The sequence below is a fragment of the Alligator sinensis genome, unplaced genomic scaffold (genome assembly GCF_000455745.1).
Source record: "Alligator sinensis unplaced genomic scaffold, ASM45574v1 scaffold252_1, whole genome shotgun sequence".
Lineage (NCBI taxonomy): Eukaryota > Metazoa > Chordata > Crocodylia > Alligatoridae > Alligator > Alligator sinensis.
This window is the reverse complement of record NW_005843216.1, coordinates 232,547-255,152: the sequence shown is the minus strand read 5'-3', so window position 1 is coordinate 255,152 and position 22,606 is coordinate 232,547. Positions and strand designations below refer to the sequence as shown.

The 22,606-nt window shown below is 39.2% G+C and overlaps 1 protein-coding gene across 1 annotated transcript in view; it reads right to left on the bottom strand.

Moving 5' to 3' along the window:
* The window catches only part of LOC102369184 (RNA polymerase II subunit A C-terminal domain phosphatase-like), a gene marked incomplete at its 3' end in the record, with an annotated part of 27,135 nt that extends 5,565 nt beyond the window's left edge, over positions 1-21,570 (bottom strand). Inside the window, exons 1-5 of the mRNA XM_006037987.3 lie at positions 21,490-21,570; positions 18,349-18,442; positions 16,834-16,962; positions 14,249-14,399; positions 1,617-1,707 (exon numbers count right to left, since the gene is read on the bottom strand). Of these exons, the coding sequence (XP_006038049.1) occupies positions 1,617-1,707; positions 14,249-14,399; positions 16,834-16,962; positions 18,349-18,442; positions 21,490-21,530 (506 nt within the window). The remainder of the gene's footprint in view (positions 1-1,616; positions 1,708-14,248; positions 14,400-16,833; positions 16,963-18,348; positions 18,443-21,489) is intronic.
* Positions 21,571-22,606: the final 1,036 nt, after the last annotated feature.

Genomic DNA, 22,606 nt, shown 5'->3' with positions numbered 1-22,606 from the left:
CTTTCCCTAACAAATTGGCCATCTGTTAGAGGCTTTTTAAGACTTAAGAACTTAGACATTCATTTATCATCTATCACAGTTCTTACTGGTTAGCATAGCAGTCATTTTTATGCATCTTAGTTTTACAAACAATTAAAATTATTCAAAGCAGTTGGACAATGTAAAAAATAGTAGTTAAATGCTTTTCCTTGTTACTTTCAGTACTTAGACATAGGAAGCCTCTAACTTTTAAGTAAACAGACTATTGCAGAGTGTTTCAATCCAGGTTTAACATACTTAATTCATTTAGGACCAAATAAATAATCTAAAAAAATCTTGTTTTGGTTTAACCTCTTCTATTCTACCCAAACCCAAAATAATTTTGGAAAAAGAGGAAGAGGAACTTTCTGCATTTTTGCATGTGCTTAGATGCACACATGTGCACACAAATACACACATGCAAGCACACCCCTCACATGAATTCATTCCAAAGATATTAAAAATAAGTAAAAAGTCTTGGTATTTCTTTACAAAACACAAAATAATTAACTGTACTGAAAAACGCAAGAACATTACTATTAGAAAAGAATATTTGCCACCCTGAACCCTCACTTTCCTAGCTGCACTCATATAGCTATTATGAGCTCCAATAAAAAATTGGAAAGCTGGAAGATCATCTCATAAATCCATATTTAAGTGCTTAAGTCAGGGGTGGGCAAAATACGGCCCGTGGGCCAAATGTGGCCTGCCAGGCCATTCTATCTGGCCCACGGAGCCCCTAAAAAATTTAGAAAATTAATATCTGCCCTTGGCTGCCTGTCATGCGGCCCTCGATGGCTTGCCAAAACTCAGTAAGCGGTCCTCCGCCCAAAATAAATTGCCCGCCCCCGGCTTAAGTGGTCTAATCTGCAGAGAACCTAAAGAAGTTGCTGAACATTCAGCATATCTGGGGAAAAAAAGTCATGCTTTTTAAGTAGCTAATCACAACTATACATGTCAAACTTTAGGTTTCTACCTTGGAAGTCTCAGTACAAATTTCTAAAACTACAAAAAATGTACTAGTTAGATAACACAGGATCATGAATAATAAGATAAAACAATCTGTGGCCTACAAATTATTATAGGGAGTAAAGGTTTATAACTGTAAAAGCGACTGTAATGTCTTTATAAAAATGTATGTTCTGTGAGCACTACAAACTAAGTCTCAGTGGGCGTATCTACGTGAGACACTAAACGCACAGTACACAAATTCTGCTTCACATTAGTGCATCACAGCAAAAGCTGTGCTAATGTGCAGGAGAATTAGTCTACCGTGTATTAGTGTTACTTAAAGACCGTGAGTTGGCACTACTGCACAGTAGCACCAGTTACTGTGCATTGAGTTAGTACCTGTTATGACAGGTACTAAACTTAATGCACAGTGACAATGGCACATAAAAGCATGTGTAGATGTGCCCACTGAAACATCAACTAGATTTGATTGCTGTAATAGCTGGCTAGCGCCCATCGGTTCTATTGTGAGGGTGTGAATAGCAAGGAATGAGTTCAGAAGGTTTAGATTCATACTCAAGAGATGTTCTTAGGTTTAATTTCTTCTCCTTTGTAACCATTATAGCACATTATAGCCACATACATACCTAAGATTCCCAGTCTTAGAAAATGGATCAATACATTCATCCCTTGACAATATCCGATGGGAAAAAAGTTTCTTTTCGGGATCCAAAAATCCTTTGGAAAGAAGAGAATAAAAAATTAGTGTTTCTTCAATTAGATATTTATTCCCTGTTAATATTCTATGTATTTTTTAAGTCACCCGTTTATTTTAACTTATGTAATACAGTGGTAATGCTTGTTACTATCATAAAGAAAGATATATTATTAATATGACTTGGTAAAATGATTTTTAAGAGGAAAAACAGCTGGTTAAATACTGGTCACATTCAGTGTTATTTTTATCTTAAATATCCCACTATAATGCCTTTAACATAGTAGATACTTTTGAAGTTACAATGATTAAGTTGTGGTATCAATGAATGAGTTAGCTTGAAAGAAATGGATATAATAGGTGATTATATAAGTATATATACACATACACAGTTCTGGAAACTTACATTTATCCCCCTACATTTGGTTCTTTAAAGCTAAACCCTGTCCTTAGCTCATTATGCAAAGGGACTGCAGAGAAGTCTCACAAGAGTCGGCAGTATGCTGCAATGCGTAAGCACATTGGGCAAGTTAAATGGTAGTGTCAGCCAGAGCTCTTGCATTTGTAGGTTTTAAGTTGTACCTATAACACTATTTTAACACACTTGTACCAACAGCAAATATATCCTGGATTTCCTTAAAACTGGCAGGCCTATTAACATGTGTTCATGCTAACAACATTCTAAGACTGAATGAAAAACTAGGCTAGCTTCGCTAATTTTAAGGCAAGGAAAAACGTCATCAGTTTGGCAAAGTGGCAGATTCATACATACACAGGCACACATGCATGTGTTATTATGCCTAACCTTTTTAACAATGAAGTTTAACCTTTTAATGAACAGAAGCTGTGGCTCTACAGCTGCTATGAAAAGCAAAAAAGGTGTTTCATATACTCATCTGGATTTGACATTTTAGAGAACTGATCATATTCTCACTTGCTTTGAAATTAGCTTCAGCTTCTCACTATTGCAGATACTGCACTCATTATTCACACGTAAAAGATTTATATTTAAAAAGGTAGCCATGGTGTATTCTACAGCAAAAGGTTCAGACTGACTATGGATTCTAGGGACCAAATCTGAGTTTCTATCAAGGGGCCTATTGGATTTTCAAAGGACGTAACTCAGGAGTTTCTGGAAGTTCAGCTCGTTTAAGGTGCTTCAATTTGGGCATCCAAAAAAAAAAAAAAAATCTGAGGCATCCAGAAAAATATCATTTTTCACTTCTAAAGATTCAGGCCTAAATATGAAGTGTCATTGGAATAACTTAAAACCCATAAAAGCAAGAAAATTCCGAGTTAAGGACCGAGGTTCAACCTTAACTCACCCGACTATGCTTAAGAATTGCTGCAAACTCGTAGAATCATCCCCTGATGTGAGACCCTTGCAGTACCTAGGCATAATGAATTGAGAGAATTAGCTATAGAGAACCATTGCCAAACACTTAAAGATACTTTGACAAACTACTACATGTAAACTATCACATGTTGCATTATTTCTGTATAACTGTCTCACTCCTGTACCCCCTACCCCCATACCACCTGCCCATTATCTGGATGTATACACAAAGGCTCTCCACTCTAATCGTTATATTCCTGCCCAATTTCTCACTGAAACCACAACCAACTAGAGTTCGATTAAAATTGGAAGGGGACAAAATTAAACAAAAGAAATATGGATGGCAATCAGGACTTCTGTATAAGAGAGACAAGTAATACAGAGTCACTTACCGAAGTTCTGTTAAAACCCAATTCACTTGGGTAACTAACAGCAAGTAAAACATTATGGTCACAGCTTACTAAAGATGCAAAACTGCATCCATAGAAGTGAAAGCCCAGTTTGGGGCACAGAGGGGAGGAGGGAAATCAGGCCATGTTTGCATAGGTCCTGGCACAGGTTATGTTTATTGCACAATGGCTCAGTAAAATCTAACATGCCACACATTCTGCCAATTTACGGTGTGATAAAGTGGCAAACCAGCCACAAAAATGTTCCATGTTTGATGTGGAACAGCTTTGTAGCTGGTTTGTATTATGCTTTAATTTGAAAGTCTGCATGGCATTGTTTAAATATCCTTGGTGCTTACACATGAATGTGGAGGCTGCTCCAATGTGCTGGAATTAATTGAGTCTGCTGGAGCATGTTCAAGTGTCCCCATTGCTGTTTAAGCATGGGGATGCAGATACATGAGACGCAGCAGCACTTTTAGAGTGGCTCTGAGAGCCTCTAATAATTAAAGTGCAACCCCCCAACCCCAGAGCAAGTGTAAAAGTACCCCTTGTGCACAGGAAGCCCAACTACTCCCCCTGCAATAAGGACATGTAAAGCTACACTGTGCAATCTGTTGCTGGGTTGACAGGTCCAGAACATGGGCAGTCTCTTAAATGCCTGGGTACCTTGGGGCTCCAACTTTGGGGACTCTTATGTGTCTGGACCTTGAAAAGGCCCTTTAACTGTTCGGGTGCACAGGGAGATCAGCTTCAAGGACCCAGTCCCAGATGCTGGACTTCCCATGAACCAGCAGTTGTGCAACTGGGGTCCGATTTATTTGGTTTTCAATGCCAGAAATCACACTCCATGCCACACACACACACACACACACACACACACACACACACACTTCATCTGATATAACAGGAAACGCTCTTTTTGGAATCCAGGATAAAAATCTGTCATGTCCCAAAAACACAACTAAATTAATGTCTGCCAGGGCACAAGACAGAAACCATTTCAAGCTTTCACATGACCTATTACACCTCAATATTGAGTAGTCAAACAAAATTTCAGTGATGTTTGTCATTAAGTAATTGAACAATCCAGTTTTTGCTAGGGAACTTCTATTTGCTACTTTTCTAAAATGTTGAAAAGTGGAATGGTCAAAAATATAATCCAGCTGCTTACACGTTTCAGAGAAGTGGTGCGCAGGTGAAAGAAAAGTATTTAGCTGACAAACCAAGATTCATTTGCTTTAGTAAAATGTTAATGTCTTCTTAAATCTTTAAAAAGGAGAATAAGTTTTTTTCTACTAGTCTTATCTGGTGAGATTTTTTTCTGTACAAAACACTTGAGACACCCAGTGGTTAAACCACACACTGTCAAATAAAATAGCAACCGATTCCAAAGGGATCACTGATTAAAAACACAGTTCTTTCTAGTACATTTATAGAAAAAAAATCTTTACATTAGTAAAGCAGAGATGTCATAGGCTCCTTTTGAGGATGCTATTAGGTGAAAGATAAGGACTCACTCATTCCCAGGCACTTGCCTTTCCCAACCCACCCCAGGTTCATCTCTGGGTAAGCTTACGATCATCCCTGCTGGCCCCCAATGTGAGGAGTTCTGTGCTTGCCCCACTCGCCTTTCCCCTCCTCTTATGCAAGGAGTTAAATACTGACTCCTCTGTTCCTGCTCCAGGGCTGGAAGGTAAGCTTAAAGTCATCTTTGCCCTGCCGCTCTGTGGGAAACTAAGTGCTTGCTCCTCCCCTTTCCCCCACATCAAGAATGAAGTGCTGTAATAAAGTGATTGAGCTGGGGTGCTGCTCAACTTACAGGAGTTATGGAGGGGTGTCAAGAGCCTAAAAAGGTTGAACACCACTGTTTTACAGTAAGACCTAGTTTTACGCTACAGAGTTTTGCTGGCAGAAATCTAGTTCTCCTGGCAAAACTTAGAATGCATTTATTTGCATTCAGAGCTTATCTGTAACAAAAGAGCCCTTCTTTCAGCAGTCAGTTAACTCTTCTCAGCAGAAGAAAAGTAAGCGCAGATAAACCCTGCATCCTCAGCTAGCTCCTGCAGTTCCTTCAGCACCTGGTGCCACCCTCCCGGGGCCAGGATGCACTCTGACAGGATAGGTGCTGCAAGAAGTGTCTCTGGGAGGAAGACAGCTGGATGCACATGCACTCTGGCAGCCTGGCATCATCAGTTGCTGTCTGTCTGCTGCCATAAGTTCTGGCAGCAGCACAAGTAAGTATAGGCAAGACCTAAAAATGGAAACTGGACATTTTCTCCTGGACAGCATGTCTAGGAGGATATTCAATTTTACTTTAAAAAGATGATAAATTAAAGTCTTGCACAGTGATATAAATAGCTTTGTTTGAATTATTTTGCTTTTAATAAGGAGTGAAACTGGGTAGGAAACTAGATTTTGAAGAAAAAAATCTCCCCATCTTGGATCTGGAACAAAAAGCCAAAAAAATCTCATTCTCTCTTACAAACTGAAAACCACAAAGAAGTTTTGGATTGTGTCAAAAGCTTCATTCTGAAATCAAGTTAGGATTCCACTTCTGTTTACTTATTTTATAGCATCTGGCCATTTGGTAAACAGAACTGTTTTTCCTAAATAAGGTTAGTGTCCCTTTTTTTGTAAACAAATAGAAAACAGCTATCCACACTTACTTCTCAGAAGTTTCTAGAAACCTCCTTATGGCTGTAAACAGACTTCTCATTCAACTGGGGACTGATTTTCCCAAGATTTGACTGGGATTATACATGGTGCTGCACCTACATATGTCAACATGTCACCCTTCCAACTGGCAATGCTGCTGCTTTGTTAACAGGTGGCCAGCAAGCACACGCAGCCTGACCTGCTTGTCTAGAATTAACTGCAATAACTGTACAGACGTACAACAGGATATCCCAGGAAAAAAGTGTTAGTGCATTTTATTCAGCATATTTCAGAGGGACTTGAGGCAGGATAATGAATGTATATGTCTATATGATCCCAGGAAAAAAGGCTTTCTGCTAGGATAAATGCAACATCGGTTCATAACCTGTGATTTGAAGACAACTTACCAGACTCCACTCTTCTTCCAACAAGGTGATTTTACTAAACATTTATAAAAATCCCACAACTTAAATGATATTCACTTTGTTTTCACATTTCAGCCCATTCAATTCCTTCCCTTGCTATGGAACTTTTTCTCCTTCTTCCCTTTTATTAATTTTTTTAATAACAAGTTAGAAATGACTAAAATAAGCATTTTAAACTCCAAACAATATCATTCTTGATGTTGGCAAAAGGAATAGAATACCAAGGTTAAAATCACCACAAATTTTTCCCTCTCCTCTCAAAAGTTCTGACATTATAGTACTGGACACAGCGTAAAACAAGATAAAACACAAATTTTACTCGATGCAAATTAAGAACCTGCTACCAAGATTGAATTAAAAACAAGTGAGCTTGCTCAATTGATTTAAATGCTTACTTTCATTTTTTCCCAATAAATGTATTCAAAGCAAAATGGTATTTTTAAATATTAAATATGCATTTTAAAAATTGAAGACTCTTCTGATAGACATGAGCAAGTAAAAATAAAATGATGCCTGGGTTTACAAGCGCAGTCTACTCTTTTTAAGTAATGAAGTTCATGGCCTTCCCTACCCCATTCCCTTTTAGGACCCATTTCAAAGAAACAAACATTTGAAGAAATTGTAAACAAGCTGGAAAATGGGTGCTGGCACTGGATAATCATCAGATAGTGGTCTAAAACAAAAACAAAATAAAAAAAATCAGAAGTAAACTAATAAAAAGAAGGGCAAGTCACTAAGAACATATTGCAAGGACTTGCAGGGACAAAAACCAGGAAAAAAAGGCACAATGACAATAAAATGACAACCCTTGTCTTATTGTTAACATACATGTCAGAGCAGCGGTTTTCAAACTGCATCCCACAGAACCCTGAGGTTCTGTAACAGATCATCAGGGGTTCCACAAAGATACTGAGGATAGTGGCAGAGCAGGCCCTGAGACCATGTGCCACCATTGCCAGGGCAGGCTCCTTGGCTCTGCATCTGCTCACACAGCCTGCAGACCCAGGATAGGGGTTCTGACACAGAAGTAATACAAAAGGGTTCTGTGACTTCAGGAAGTTTGAAAACCACTGCATCAGACAGATCAAGGAAATGGTGGGTACACTACTCAGTATTAACAGAAGATGCAAAGAAAACAGAGCTGCTTCCATCTTGGGGGAGGGAGAGGAAGAAGGGGAGAAAGAAGGCTAATAAATAGAAGCTACAGACAAAGAAAGAGAAGGGCTACAAAAAATAAGAAACAAGAACTCAGAGAACTTCTGACAAAAACAGAACGAATTTAAGGTAGCGGAGCCTAACAAAAAAAATGAATCCCAGGGTGCTGAAGGAACTAGTTTAAGAAATCTTTGAGCCACTGGAAATATTTGCAAAGTCATGGATGATAGGCAAGGTCCCAGGGGACTGGTTTCCAATCTCCCAGGACTTTGTCCATCTTTGGTAAAAAGTGCAAAGGAAGGGCAGGGGCAAGTAGGAAGATGGAGTTTTATAGACAAGTCAGCCTGACTTCAAAAACTTGGCAAGTTACTAGAGCAAAATATAAGAATATTCACTTTGTAACTACCAGGAAGAGAAAGAGATCCCAAGTAGCCAACATGAACTGAACAAATCATAGCAAACCAACTTGGTTTCTTCTCTTTGACATTCCTTTATTGCTGGATGAACAGAACACAATGGGCACAACATACTTTGACGTTAGTAAAGCTTCTGACACCAACTATCCTGTATAACACTCTCTTAAATAAACTGAAGAAATGTGGGTGGAATTACCCTTGGGTAGGTACACAGTTTTGGCTGAATCACCACAAATAAAGAGTACTTATGAACAGATTGGTATTAGACTGATAAGAAGTTCCTAGACGTCAAGCTGCACAGGAGTCTGTTCTGGATCTAGTGCTGTTCAACGCTTATTAATTACTTGGATGCAGAAAAAGGGGGCTTCATGGTCAAGTCTGCAGATGACAACACAGAGGATTTTGAAATACTTGAGGATAGAAGTAAAAAAAAAATCTTGATAAATTTGGAAACTGAACTCTGTCTCTCGCTAGCTATCTCTACATACATATTATGAAGTGTGTGTGGGTATGTTCGGATGTATGTTTGCTTATAACTCGAGAATGGCGGGTCCTATCTACTCCAAACCTTCCAAAAAATAAATAAAAAAAAAAAAAAATCACTGAATACCACCCAAATAAAATTATAGGCAGGTTATTTTTCACTTGACCCTTGTTGGGGCTTCCATTGACTGGGATTACTTTGCTTCTCAGATAACTAACCGGTACCACTCCATTTTGGATGCAGTGAATTCAATTCAGTTGTCATTATTATATTGACGCTTGTCTTTTTGCTACACATGGAATATTAAATGTTAAATATGTTACACTAAGTTCTTTGAAAACAAACAAACACTGCAACTACAAAAACAACAACCTGGGAGAAGCTAGTAGACAATAAAATTAAATTCAACAAACAAATGTAAGGTCTTCTATGTAAAGGAGAAAATGCAAACATACCAATACAGAATGAGGGGAATAACTGTCCAAAGCAGTAACATTGCCAAAAACAATCAGGGTGCTATGGTAGAGCATACATATGAGACAACAATGCAATGCAACCACAAAAAAAGCAAGTACAGTTTTGGACTTCATTAACCAATATATTGAATGCAAGACATGACAGGTGATACTACCACTCCACTCAGCACTGGTTAAGCCTCTGCTGAAGTAGTATGTACAGTTTTGGTGTCTGCATTTTGAGAAGGCTGTAGAGAAACTGGAGAAGATCCAGAGGCAAGTAACAAAGATGAAAGGGCTTGGTTCAGCCAAGTGACCTTCAGGGTTCCTTCCAAGCCTATGATCCAGTTCTGACCTGGGGCTGGGAGATTCCTGGTAGGAAAAGGAGGGATGCTCAAGCTGCCTAACTTAGAGATGCTCCTTATCTCACGGAGCTGGAGAAAACCAAGGCACCTGGATTGTGGAGAAAAATCCTATTCGAGGACAGCTTCCAAAAGGGTCAGAATTAAGGACTCTGCTTCCAAGAGTGCAGAGTCAGCTGGAGTAGTTTATTAAACTCAACCCCCGGGAGGGATTGAGAAAGACAACGTTATATTAAATCCTCTGGACTTGGCCTAAACTGAAACATTGCAGGGAGAAGAAAAGCAGGGTGCCTGTAACTTCCTCTACTAAGATGGACTTCTCTTTAGGAAAGGGACTTCAGTGAAAGGGACTTCTCTTTAGGAAAGGGAGGGAAGAAGGGAAACTGTAGAGCCAAATCACAATTTAGTATTTCTTACAAACTAGAAAGCCTTAAACATGAAAGTTACCACAGAAGAAAACAATCATTTTGTTAAAAATGTGCAACTAGGCTGTAGTCAGCGAGAAGCATCAACAACATAGGAGTAGTCAGTGAAGTCTCTGGGAGGAGCTTGCTTATGTTATCCATTTAGAGTCTTCTAGCATACCCACTGCTGTCGTATTTAGATGACTTGTGTGACTTTACTATGGATAAAGTGGTCTTTATGGTAAATCAAGACCACATGGCAGAAGATGAAAAAGCAAGTAATTATAGCAGATGCTTCCCAGTAACACACTCCTGTGCAATGAGAATATCCATGTAGTATGAAGCATGGGAAGAATGGAAAGACATACTGGCAGTCTAAACTAAGCCATGAGAAGGGTCAGTCCATTGAACCAATCAGCAATAAGACACTGGTGCATTTCTACTGGTGTTGTCTCTAAACATTTCTCTAATTTAAACTGTAAAGAAGTTATACAATATTAGTAACATTTTATGTTTAACATTTGGAACAAGTCAGTGCCATGTATATTTGTGACCAGATGCATTTGAAGGTGTGGACTTATCTGAAAAGCTCCTATGCCCTGTACTTTGTATTTCTAGGCAAATCATGCTAATTTTTGTTCTGCTTTGAGTGAACAGCCAAGTATACTTTATACTATTTAAAATCTATTGCCAATGCAATTTAACTACAAGAAGCATTCTAGCTTCCAATTCAAATTCATTCCTTCCAAGGCCAGAAATCCAGATATTGTACACAAAAGACTTATTGCCCTAATCTGAATATTTACCTAAACCACAGATAAGACAGTAATGTTAGAAACATTTGCTCATTCTCCAGCTCCATCCGTCCATCCCCTTTTAATTATAATTATTCCATCCTTTTTCATTACGACAGGAAGCAGTCACTTGCAACACAAGCAAGCTGACCAAATAAAATGGAACATCTGGACTGCCTAAAGAGGCTTTTTTTTTTTTTTTTTTTTTTTTTTTTTTTTTTTAAGTCAAGCTGCTACGCACCAAGGTCTTTAGAAACTTCAGTACACAAACTGTTGAAAAAAGGCAAGTCTTCTACCATATTCTAGGCCACATATTGCCACTTAAAAAATCTCTTCTGCATTCAGTGAGCATTGCCTTTCCCGAACACTCTAAATGACTACTGCACAATACCTTTTCCATTCTAATATTGCTCATTCAACATAGCATGAGACATATCAGTTGTCATCACTTGCATTTGCTGGAACACACTGAAATCGCTCCCATCTCCAAGGTCTGGTCTCCATGATTCCTCCATGTTTGTGATAACTTTCTGGGAGAGAGGCTGTAATGGGAGCATTCTTAGCAAAGTCTCTCTCTATGATTCTTTAAAGAGAGTCTCCAACACAGAACTCCCTGTTCTTGGGGGCTCCACAAGAGCAGGAGAATTGGCAGGTATTGAGGTATCACAAAGATACTTCAAACTGAGAGCAGGAGGAAACCAAGAAGTTCAGGCATACAGTCAGTCCAACATCAAACAAAACAAAAACAAAACAAAAAAACCCCACATGCTTCAAATTATTGATCCCTTTTCTATTTTCACTGTTTAAATTATCCAAAGGCAACACAATTACAAATTGAGCCCTGCTCCATTCTGTAATTTAGGAAAGCAGGAACAATGATATTTTGCAGATCAGTCCAAGATGCATCTTCTTTCAAAAAAAAAATCTTAGCAGAACTCAAATATTTTTTAAAGGTTAGTTTCTCCCCCTCCCCCCTTTCCTTTAGTCTAAGATATTTGTTGTAGCTTTCTCCAAATTAGATGCATTTGCCTTACTGAAAAGATGGATTTTAGTACTTCTCGGAAAATTAGCAAGAGGAGAATGCTAAGAGGAAACAGCTTAAGTACACCTAGGGGACTACTTTTAGATATCACTTGTCCTGACTGCACCTATTGCCTCAGTTGGAAGCAATAGCTGGAAGATGTGGAAGGGCAGGAACTGACTTCTGAGGGAGATGAGGAAAGATACCCATCAAGCAAGAAACTATACACAGAAGATGTTTGCAAGAGATCGGGAACAAAGATGTAGAAACCTAAAGGGTAAGCGTTAAATTCTTCATCCAGATTAACATTCCCAGTCTCCTCTTGCATTCCCAAACTAGGTACTACCCCCACTGTTTTAAGTCTTTCCACTATAACCCATTTCTTTAAACAATGCTGCCATCAAGTGTTCAACGTGTGCATTGACTAGGCTTATTTTCACAATCCTGCAATTTTGTAATTGTGGTTTCTATGAGTTTATCTGAAGCTCAAATTTCCTCATTATTCCAATGCAGGATATTGAAAAGGTATGACACATGATGTCCGATTAGTTTTTATCATCAAATGTAACCTGCAGAAGAACCAAATCTCAAGTCATAATTCTACTCTCCACTTGGGGCAGGGGATGCTTTCTGTTAACCAACATTTTGTTCTGTATTATGAATATATATTATTTATCAAGTAATCTGGCAGTGACATCCATTAGCTTTAAATGGAGCTTGGTATATCTGCCACCTAAACAATGGTGAATGGTACAGGATTGACAGGAATATACTTCATGGTTCTACCAAAGTAGATGAGATACATCTACCCCTTCTCTTAAGTAAGTGAATAATGCCCCTCTAGCCCTTCTCTCCAGGAAGAAAATAATTTTATTCTTTGAACTAAGCCCATTTCACATTAAAAGGAATCTCTTGCAGTTTTTAAAAATGTGTCAAATTGTATTTTCTGTTCCTTACTTAACTTTATCATCAAAATTCTCTATAATAACCCCCTACTTTGGAGGCTTCCTCTCTTGCCAAGAAAAGTTTATTGCTGTTGTTACTATTTTGATATCTCAAATGGTGTTTGGAAGCCCTATTCAAGAAGCTGGGACACCAGCTTGTCTTGTCAGTAGCTAAGCACCCTGGGTACTTTTTAATTGCATCTTATCATTTAAGTAAAAGCTAAGAAATGGGCTAGAATGACGCAAAGCCAGCATAAATCAAATTCTACTCACAATACTTATTAGAGACAGAATCTATGCCTTTTTCCTCTCCTAAATTATCTCAAGGCCACAAATTATTAATTTACTGCCAAGTTAGTTGCCAATTACTTGATCATAATTTATGTTGACTGTATTTTTAAAAGCAATATTTGAAACTAGTATTCAGGAATGAAAAATAAATTTAATAAATTAAATCTGGTCACGTTGCCCTAATATGAAAACATGTAGTTTTAAGTATGTTTTGTTGGGGGGGAAAAACAATATCAATTGTAAAAGGAGAGGTAAACTGAAGCATTTTAGAACAAGTTTTCATGAACTGGTCAGAGTCAAGAATAGGATGTTTCCAGCTGAATGAAACAAGATGCGATCTCTCACTCCCTAACTCCTCCATTTACATGTTCACTGACTGGCTTTTTTGCACACATATCAGCCTCTGGCTTCTTTACTATTCATTCCATCCAGGAAGAGCACACACCAATTGCAGATGCTTCCTCAGCCTGACAAAGGATATTTATACCCAAAAGCTTTCCAAAAAAGAATTTTTCCAACTATTTGAGTTGGTCTAATAAAATATCAGATTTACCAAAACAACCTTGTCTGTCTATGTCCTTAGACCAACAAAGCTACAACCTATACCTCTGGTATCATTGGCGACATGTAGGGAGTGCACCCGGGTGCACGTGCACCCCCTGAGATTGGCCGTGCACCTCCTGGAAGCGCCAGCCATGAAACCAGAAGTGCACTTCCGGTTTCGCCAATGGCTCAGCAATCGGTCGCTGAGGACCCCTCCCCCGTTGGTGATCTGGTGCCCCCCCCCAGACTCAGGAGACACCAATCACCCACGCCTGTTATTAAACTATATTAAATCTAGAAGAAGTGAACTCCAGCTCCAAGAGGCTTTACACCGCACAAACCCCATACCCACAACCACACCCTGCCCACACATGCATACACCCACACTTTCCAACATACCTTACACCCCCCTCACATAGCCACGCCTCACAAACCCTACACACACGCATCCACATACACCCTACCATACACCCACCCACCCACCCACTGCCCCAACCATACTCCATATACATGCCATACAAAATACGACTATTTGTATGCAATCACCTCACATACACTATGCAAACATACATAAATCAGGACAAAAATATTTTTTGAAAGAAAATTAAAGTGTGTTATAGTAGATGTTTGACTTTTAGTATATGATTTGGTTTTTTTCTGGTTCCAAGATGGCAATCCCCAAAAGGAGTATTTCTGGGGGCAAGGGGAGGGCCTTCCAGTGGCAAATCTCAGGGGAAGAACTTCTGGTCCCAAGATGGTGACTAAGGGGCAGGGCACCTGTCAAGGGGCAAGGCTACCCTTGCAGCCCTCAACAGCTCACCAAAACTCATTAAGCAGCTCTCCAGCTGAAATAATTGCCCACCCCCAATCTAGAGCATACTGCTTACCTGCAATAGTGTGTGCATAAAGTCTACTACCAAATGTAAAAACGTGCAATTCATACAATTTGGCAATCTTTTCTAGGAATTCCTTGCAATGAGGACGCAAACGGGTATGCAGCATAGGCTCTCCTCGGCCTAACTGGAAATGGAATATTCCCTAGAAAAGAACAAATAGTTAGTAAATAAAGAAGTCATATTTTGTACTCAAAATATGCCCAAAACACCTCTCTGTCTCTATTCTGTTCATGGCTCTAACTTGTCTGACAATTTTTTAGTTAGAAAAAAATTCAAAGAACTTTATAGCGACATGCGACCTTTTTTTTTTTTTCTTTCCGTAAGATCACAGGAAAATAGGGCTGGAAAAGACCTCGAAGTCATCTAGTCCAAGCCCCTGCTCAGTCAGGAACATCCTTGACAAAACCAAATCTCAGCCAAGTGTCTGTCTAACTTGCTCTTGAAAATTTCCAAGAATAGAGATTCCACAACTTCTCTAGGTAACCTGTTCCAATGCTTGGCCACCCCCATAATCAGAAAGTTCTTCTTAATCCGCCAACCTAAACTACTTCTGCTGCAGCTTGAGACTATTGCTCCTAGTCCTGTCCATTACAGCCACAGAGAAAAAGCCTATCTCCATCCCCTTTGTAACCACTTCTCAGTTATTTGAAGACTGTTACCAAATCTCCCCCAAGTCTCTTCTACAGACTAAATAACCTGAGTTCGTTCAGCTTTTCTTCATAAATCGTGCTTCCCAAGCATCTATAATTTTTTTTTGTTGCTCTCTGCTGGACTCTTTTCAATCCATTCACATCTTTCTCGAAACATGGGGCCCAAAACCGAACTCAATTCTCCAGTGGAGACCTCATCAGTACCGAATAAAGTAAATCACTTCCTTCGATTTACAGGAGACACTCTTGTTAATGTAAACTGAAGAAACTGTTGGATTTTTTATTTTTTGTTGAAACAGGAGCAAGCTGAATATGAGCCAACAGTGTATGATCCACTGTAACCCCAAGATCAGGCTTGCAACATATGGCCCACGGGCCACCATGTGGCCTGCAAAGCCATTTTCTGAGGCCTGAGGTGCTGCGACAGGAAACTAAATACTGTTTACTTTTGTTCCCACCCCTTGTCCCTCCCCCAGGCCCTCCCTCAGCAGCTTCCTAATGGCTGCTGAAGGGCTGAGGAAGGGAGAAGGTTCCCACACGCACTGTATCAGCTTGACGTTGCCGACACAGAGCAGCTCCTCCCCTCCCCACTCATTTCACAGTGTTCCTTCCTAGCCCCACCCCTCCCTTCCTCATTTGCATGCCGGCCCCACCCTGCACTGGTCCCCATCAGCTGCGCAGGCTGGAGCAGGCTGCGGTGCAGTAGGCGGGTGGACACAGGGGACGCAGATGCCGGCTCGGAGGGATGCTGAGGCCAGGCTCACAGGAGATGCTGCTGCCGCTGCTGCTGTGGGTGTCAGGGTGGGAATTCGGCGCCACTCCCGTCTCCCCGCATCCCCTGTGCCCACAGACATCGCGCTGGGGGGGGTGAGGCAGGAGCCCCAGGGAGGGAGGGAGCCCTGCCGGTCGGGCTCGGGCTCAGGCTGCCTGGGGGAGAGGAAGCAAGTGGGTGTCCCTGCACATCCCGCACCCCCCTGTAGAGTCCCTGCATGTCCCCCTGGCTGCTAAGCCCAGGCGCACAGGTGTGGGAGCATCCTTGAGGCCACCCAGGTGGCAGGGAGGAGACGGCGGGGGCTGGGGGCGCCCCTTGACTCCTGCGCCCCCAGGCCACGGCCGAACTGGACAGGGCCCACAAGCGCCCGCTCCTGCCGGCCCGCTGGGTGATAAAAAGTTCATGATCCATCCCCACATTCAAAAAGGTTGGACACCCCTGCCCCAGATTCTTCTCTGCAGTACTATAGCCTAACTAGTCGCACCCCAATCCATATTTGGGCATGCAATTATTGTGACCCAAGTGTAGGCCTTCATTCTTAGCAAGTAAAATCATATACCAGTAATCAAGCCAGACACGTGGACAATGTGAACTAAGTCTTCAGTTACACAATATTAACACAGGTCGATAATTTCCATTACTACAGAAGCTTAGTTGCTTCTCTGCAAAGCAACTTTTCCTACTAGCACCTGAAAAAAGCAAGTCAATCCTTACTTGCAAGAAAGAAAGGATTAAAGTGTTAAGCAAGTTGCATGGTATTTCTGGAAGAGACAGGGCAAAGTTAAAGAAATTGATCATATTAACTTATTTTATGTTAAATTGAAGACTTTTTTACTCTAAAGCTGTAAACTTAAAAATACATAGAATTTTTCTGTTGTGAAAACCTGTGTTTTAAAGCAACTACAACAGGGAATGGAATATAGACATGTACAAGTGATAGAAATGTCCTAATATATTCAACTTAAATAACAAATGTGTTTAAATAATTAAATGTTTTAAATATACTTTTTATTTTAATAGTGTCCTTCATTTCTTTGAATTCTTCACTTCTTTTCATCAATACTTTAATCACAGTGTATATATTCACAAATCTGATTCAAAAAAGTTTCAAGCAAAAGTAATTACAAAAAACTTAACAGCAAAAAAATATTTACCTTATTAGACATCTGCTGACAATGCTGTTCTGTAGTATGAATTAATGTCTGGTCCAAATCTACCATCAGTACAAGTTTTCGGTTCCGGTGTAGTCGCTGCTGATCTTCCCTTCCGAGTTGTTCAGCTTGCTATAAGAAAAGATTTACAGATCAAATTTACTTCAAAGTAAGTCACTAATTTAGGTTTATTTCAAATTTCAAAACTAATTGAAAGTGTTGATTCTAACCAATTTGTGGGGAGGGAATAGGACCACTAAGCCTCTATTTTAGTATCTTTGCCAACCATTTTTCAGTTAAAAATTCATAGCTCATAGAACTAAATGTTTCACAGGTTTTCTAAAAGCAGCTAAGAATAATACACATCTAACCACAAGTCATGAGGCCAAGATCTAGAAAAGAAACTAGGAATGTTGATAAACTTGAAACATGTGAAATGGACCCAATATTTCAGAAGTTCCTCAGTTGTCCACCCAAAAACTGAAGCACATGATTACTGGTCAGTTCTTGAAAAAGAAATAGCTACTAAATTCAGTATACAATCTACTAACTGTAGAAATTGAAAATACAAAATAATACTGGCTAGATTACAACACTAAACTGAAACTATTAACAAGAAAAATCAATACAATTGCAAATGGAATCGACTCTCTAGAAATACGTTTGTTTGTACAGCTACTTTTTGTACTCTTGTTCCAGAAAGAGTAATTAAATAGTCTGTGTTTATTTCAAACAACTTAGTTGCTCAAAAGGTTTATTTCAATAATCATGCCTCGCAAGGACTTGGAAGAGAGAGGTCTGTCATAGACTACAATATTACTAAAGAAATAGCAGGTCATTTCTATCATCTTCTACACTGTTCTATGAAAAGAAACTGGGTTTCAAAAAGATGTTTCTGTCTTTTGAGTATATTTTAGGGGGCAAGAGTTATACTGTCACAAACTTCTTATTTCTGAAGGAGACAGAAAACCAGAAAGGGTTCATTAGATTTTGAGGTTATAACTAGGGATCCTCGTTTTCTCCGATTTAAAAAGATCCCCAATTTTCAGCTCCAATCCACATTTTTTCATGATTTAAATGAAACACCACTAATATACAGATGCAGATATAGCAGTGTTTCATTTGAATTGCAAAAAAATGTGGATTTGGGGTTACTTTATAAAACCGAAAAATTGTAGATTTTTTTTCTCCCCCCGCCCCCCCAATCGGAGAAAACCAGGATCCTTGGTTATAACCACAAAAACATCTCACCACTGCAGCAAGTAGCAATGCTGTACAGCAGGTTCCAAGGGAATTGGTAAGATGTACCAATATCAACAGTGTTATGGGAAAAAACCACAAACCTTAATTATTCAATACATGGCTAATTAAAGACCCACATGTCTTAGTTTACTCTCTCAAAGTAAGGCCAAATATTCTATATTAAACATACACAATTTGAGGGAAAAGACTTAATTTAGAAAAGATAACCATGAAACTATACCAAGCACATGACTGAAGAAGTGTGATTGAACTTGCCTCAGAGCTAACCATCAGTTCCGGGACACTATGAACCATAGACACAGTTGCTGTGGATAGTGGCACATTCTGTTTTCCATTCTTGCTTGGTAACCTAATCAGTCAGGAAAATGTCATAAGTTTTAGCAGAGTATTTTAATGCTAATGGTTCCATCAATGAAAGCCATACATCATTAAAAACTGCAAAGTCAAACCAGTCACTGTCAAATAAAATCAATTTCATTTTAATTTACAATTCGGTAGAATATTTTTCTGTCATAACCTCTTTACTGGAAGTTTGAGAACAAAACTGATCAGAGAACCCAAGCAGCCTACTATGAAAATCATGTAAGTATAACTTTCTGCTGTAATTTGTTCTGACAGTTTCCTGAACAACGATATACACAAGATCAAGGTAAAAGACTAGATATTAGTCAGCATTCAATAATAAGGATAGTTTTTAGATCATTATAAAATGTGTTGCACATTAGAGGAAATGTAACCACTGAATTGAAAACAGATTAATAAGGGAGCCTCTGGAAAACTAACAACATGCCATTCAATACTCTTCTCTAAACCAGCCTATCTATCTGCAGGTCTTTACAATGGCCTGTACACATGCTGGAGAACATGGGAAACATTTACTTTCCAGTGGTATGCAAGCATATTGCTGCGTTTCTTCCTACAAAGCATGCAAAGAACTATTAAGCAGGCCTTACTTCTCTCCACAGCTTTTTATTTTTAAACAAAAGCGATTAAAGTAAAATTCTCTGAAAGCTGACCAAGAATGACTCCACACAGTTCCATGCTGAAATCGATTTCCAGATTAAATAGATCAGTTTACAAGCAACTGCTATACTGCCAAACCTGAGTTCTAAAAGCCAAGTTCAGATTTTTTTCAGTTGTGCCGTACATGACTCCTTGTTCACCCTTTCAATTACAGTAATTGCCTTGAATCAGAAGTGTTACTGAGGACAAAATGTGGTGCTGTAACAGACGCCAGAATTCAATACATTCTCCTGGAATGTACAGGGCTAAGAAAGATGTGCGAGGAGGAACCGTGTACCATAAAAAAGTGAGCCAACGTAGGCTGGCAAGTCCTGCATACAGCACATAGGGCTGGTCAGAGACTTACAGGTAGCACTGCAGGCCAGATGATAGGGCTCCAAGGGCCAGATTTTTTACTCCCTTATTTTATATGGTAAATTGATGTAAGCAAGTGATATTTAACATTACAGCAAATAGAACCAAACAGAACATGGGCAAGCTCAATGCAAGCTTTTCTATATAGTTTTACTGCATCATGAAGCAGTGCTGATACTCTATTTTAGAGGTGCACCAGTCCCATATGGGATCGGCATCAATATAAGGAAAATTGACTGAATCAGCAATAGGCTTTTTTTGGCTGATGCAGAGATGTGGGTTTTCTGGAAATTTTTTAATTGGAAAATTCAACTGGAAAATTTTCCAGTGCCCTGACTAGAGCATGATCTGATTTAATATGTTTATTCAACTTGTATTTAGTAAAGAAAACTAAAAAAGCACCCCCATGTTAAATTTTATGTCCTAATAGTCACAAGTATTTGAACTGAAGTATTTGATTAGGAAAAAAAATGAAATACAGCACACTTAATGTGGTTTAAATGTTATATTCAAACGAATTCAAAGCTTTATGTGGAAAGAAATAATTTTTATTGGAATACTTGTAAAAACATAAAGATGTTACACAATAGCATGTACTTCCCTTACATTGTTTGTTTAAATTTAAGAACAACACAAAAGGCACTGAAAACTGTTGACAGTAATTTTAGCATACTCAAAGAACTATGCATGATATGCCGTGGTTGTCCACTCATCTACTTCAACAGAGTTTAACTCTCTTCCACTGAGGTCATTGTGGAACCTCCAGTTTCACTGTCATTATTTGTAGAATCACTTGCACTACTTATTAGTTCCATTTCAGAATCAGATTGAGGAAAATCTGATTCAGAACTACTTGAACCACATTATCTTTCGCTAAAGGATGATTTTACCAATGAGTCTATGGGCAAAGACAACTTATCACACTGTATCTTCTTCACTAATTGTGCTTCTAACTGATTCTCCAGAAGCAAGAGATTTTGAGAAATAGAAACAAGCATAGCAGTGCATTAATTTGATCTGCATAGCCAATTAAGTGAATTCATAACTTGATTTTTGGTTTGGATTATTATGTGAGTGTATTTACCTTCCTGTTTACAAATCAATAAAACATATATGTACTCTCTCACACACTTCCTAGGGATAATCACCTGAAAAACATTAATTACAACTTCAAAACTGCCAAGCTTGCCTAATATTGTATTAGCATCCATTCATTCCTACTAATGAATTTTATGAAACAATTAATTTTTAGAAATGGAAAATTTCCCACAGAAAAATAAAGCACTGGAAAGTTTTCTGCCCCACATCTCTGGGCTGATGTGGCTGTTAAGTGGCGTGCGTGTATGGTCAGCTGCAGCACAGCATGCAAGTAGCCAGGAGTGCAGCCTGGAAGCATGGGGAGCAGCCAGGTTTTTCTGGTGAGTCTTGTTGTAGGGGAAGGGAAGGGGCGTGCGGGGGTGGCAGATTGAGGCTCCTACAGTGAAGGAGGAAGTGGGGCTGGGGCTGAGCCACGCACAGGGAGATGAGGCAGCTCCCCCCTCCCTGCACCCCCCCCCGAAGAACTGCTCATGGCTGTCCCATGCCCTGCCCCGGCTGGGCAGAGCCTGCCCCTGTCCCAGACCCGTTCCCTCCCTCACCGCGGGGGGCCTCTATCTGCCCCTCCCCATGCCCCATTCCCTACAACAGACTTACCAGCTGGACGCTGCTCGGCTCCATATTGACAACTGGATTGGTATCCACCAATATGGCTCATTAAAAAAAAAAACAGCCATTGGTATTGGCCCAAAAAGTCTCTATCAGTGCACCCCTACTCTATTCAAATACTAAAATCTAAAATTCTGCATATGAATCAGAAATGCAATAGAAATTATTTTAACCTAATTCATAGCCATTATTACCAGCCAAGTTTCCTACCTTTGAAAGGGACAGAAGAGTGAAGATGAGAAAGATTTGTAAGATTCAAGTTCTCTGATGGTCCGTGTAAATGGAAAAAAGCTTAAATGATCTGGCAATACTTACTGCGTCAAGTCCTGGCCACATTCTGCACACAATCCTTTCATAACAACAGGATGGCTACATCCTTCTAGTTTAACCAACACACACCTGGGAAGGGAAAGAAGAAAACAAAACAATAAACAAACCAACATTTAATTATTTCATTTATTTCAGGACATATGTACTTTCTGACACAGATTTAAGTATATTACTTAATGGACCATCCAAAGCAATGGTAAATCATAACTAAACTTAATTCAGTTTTTCTACTTATGGCAAAAGCAGTTGATTTTGAGGGGGAAGAAGTCAGTCGAGTCTCATTTATCAAATTATTTGAGTTAAACCTTTTTAAAGACATTAAAATATGTAATAATGGTAATCTACCTTTACCATAGTTATGAACTTCAGCATAGTAACAAAACAGAATGCTGGGCAAGTAGAGGAGCTTAGTTTTCAATTCACGTACACTAAATACAACCTCCTATTAACTCATTTCTTGCAAGTCTCAGGCAAGCAGGACCACAGTAAAAAAATTTCAGTTTGGGGAAGGGGCACTAAATTACACTTTGTTTTCATATTTAGGACAAAAAACATACAGTACTTCAATCTTCCACAACTGTATTTTAGTTTATGACAGATGCCTCTGGAGTCGGTCACCTTTTATGTGGATGATAATTTATAATAATTACACACAGTATTATTTGGCTTCTTGAGCAATGAAAAAAAAAAAGGGTAATTGTATAAGTTAAAGATGAATCTGGAAAGAGAACACAGGCTACCTACTAATTTCCCTGTAGAAGGTAGATTTCTACTTTACAGAGGGCAGATCCTACAACTATGATTTAATTAAAGCACTAAATTATTCAAATCTAGTTTTCAAGTTTCAAAAATGTTTTGCACTATAATGTAATGGTTTGAATTTAAATACAAAACTCATCCTGACATTGCCAATTGCTCTTCCAGATACAATCCAGAAGTACAAACCATTACACCTGCCACCTAAGAAAAAACAGTAGCATAGTATAGTATTAAGCCTTGCCTATAACAGGAGGTCTCAAATAAGGGGTTTGGGGATGGTGGGGGGAAAGCTAGTCTATTCTTTTCTGAGTGCCGAGACAATCAACTCTGGTCATCTAAGTCA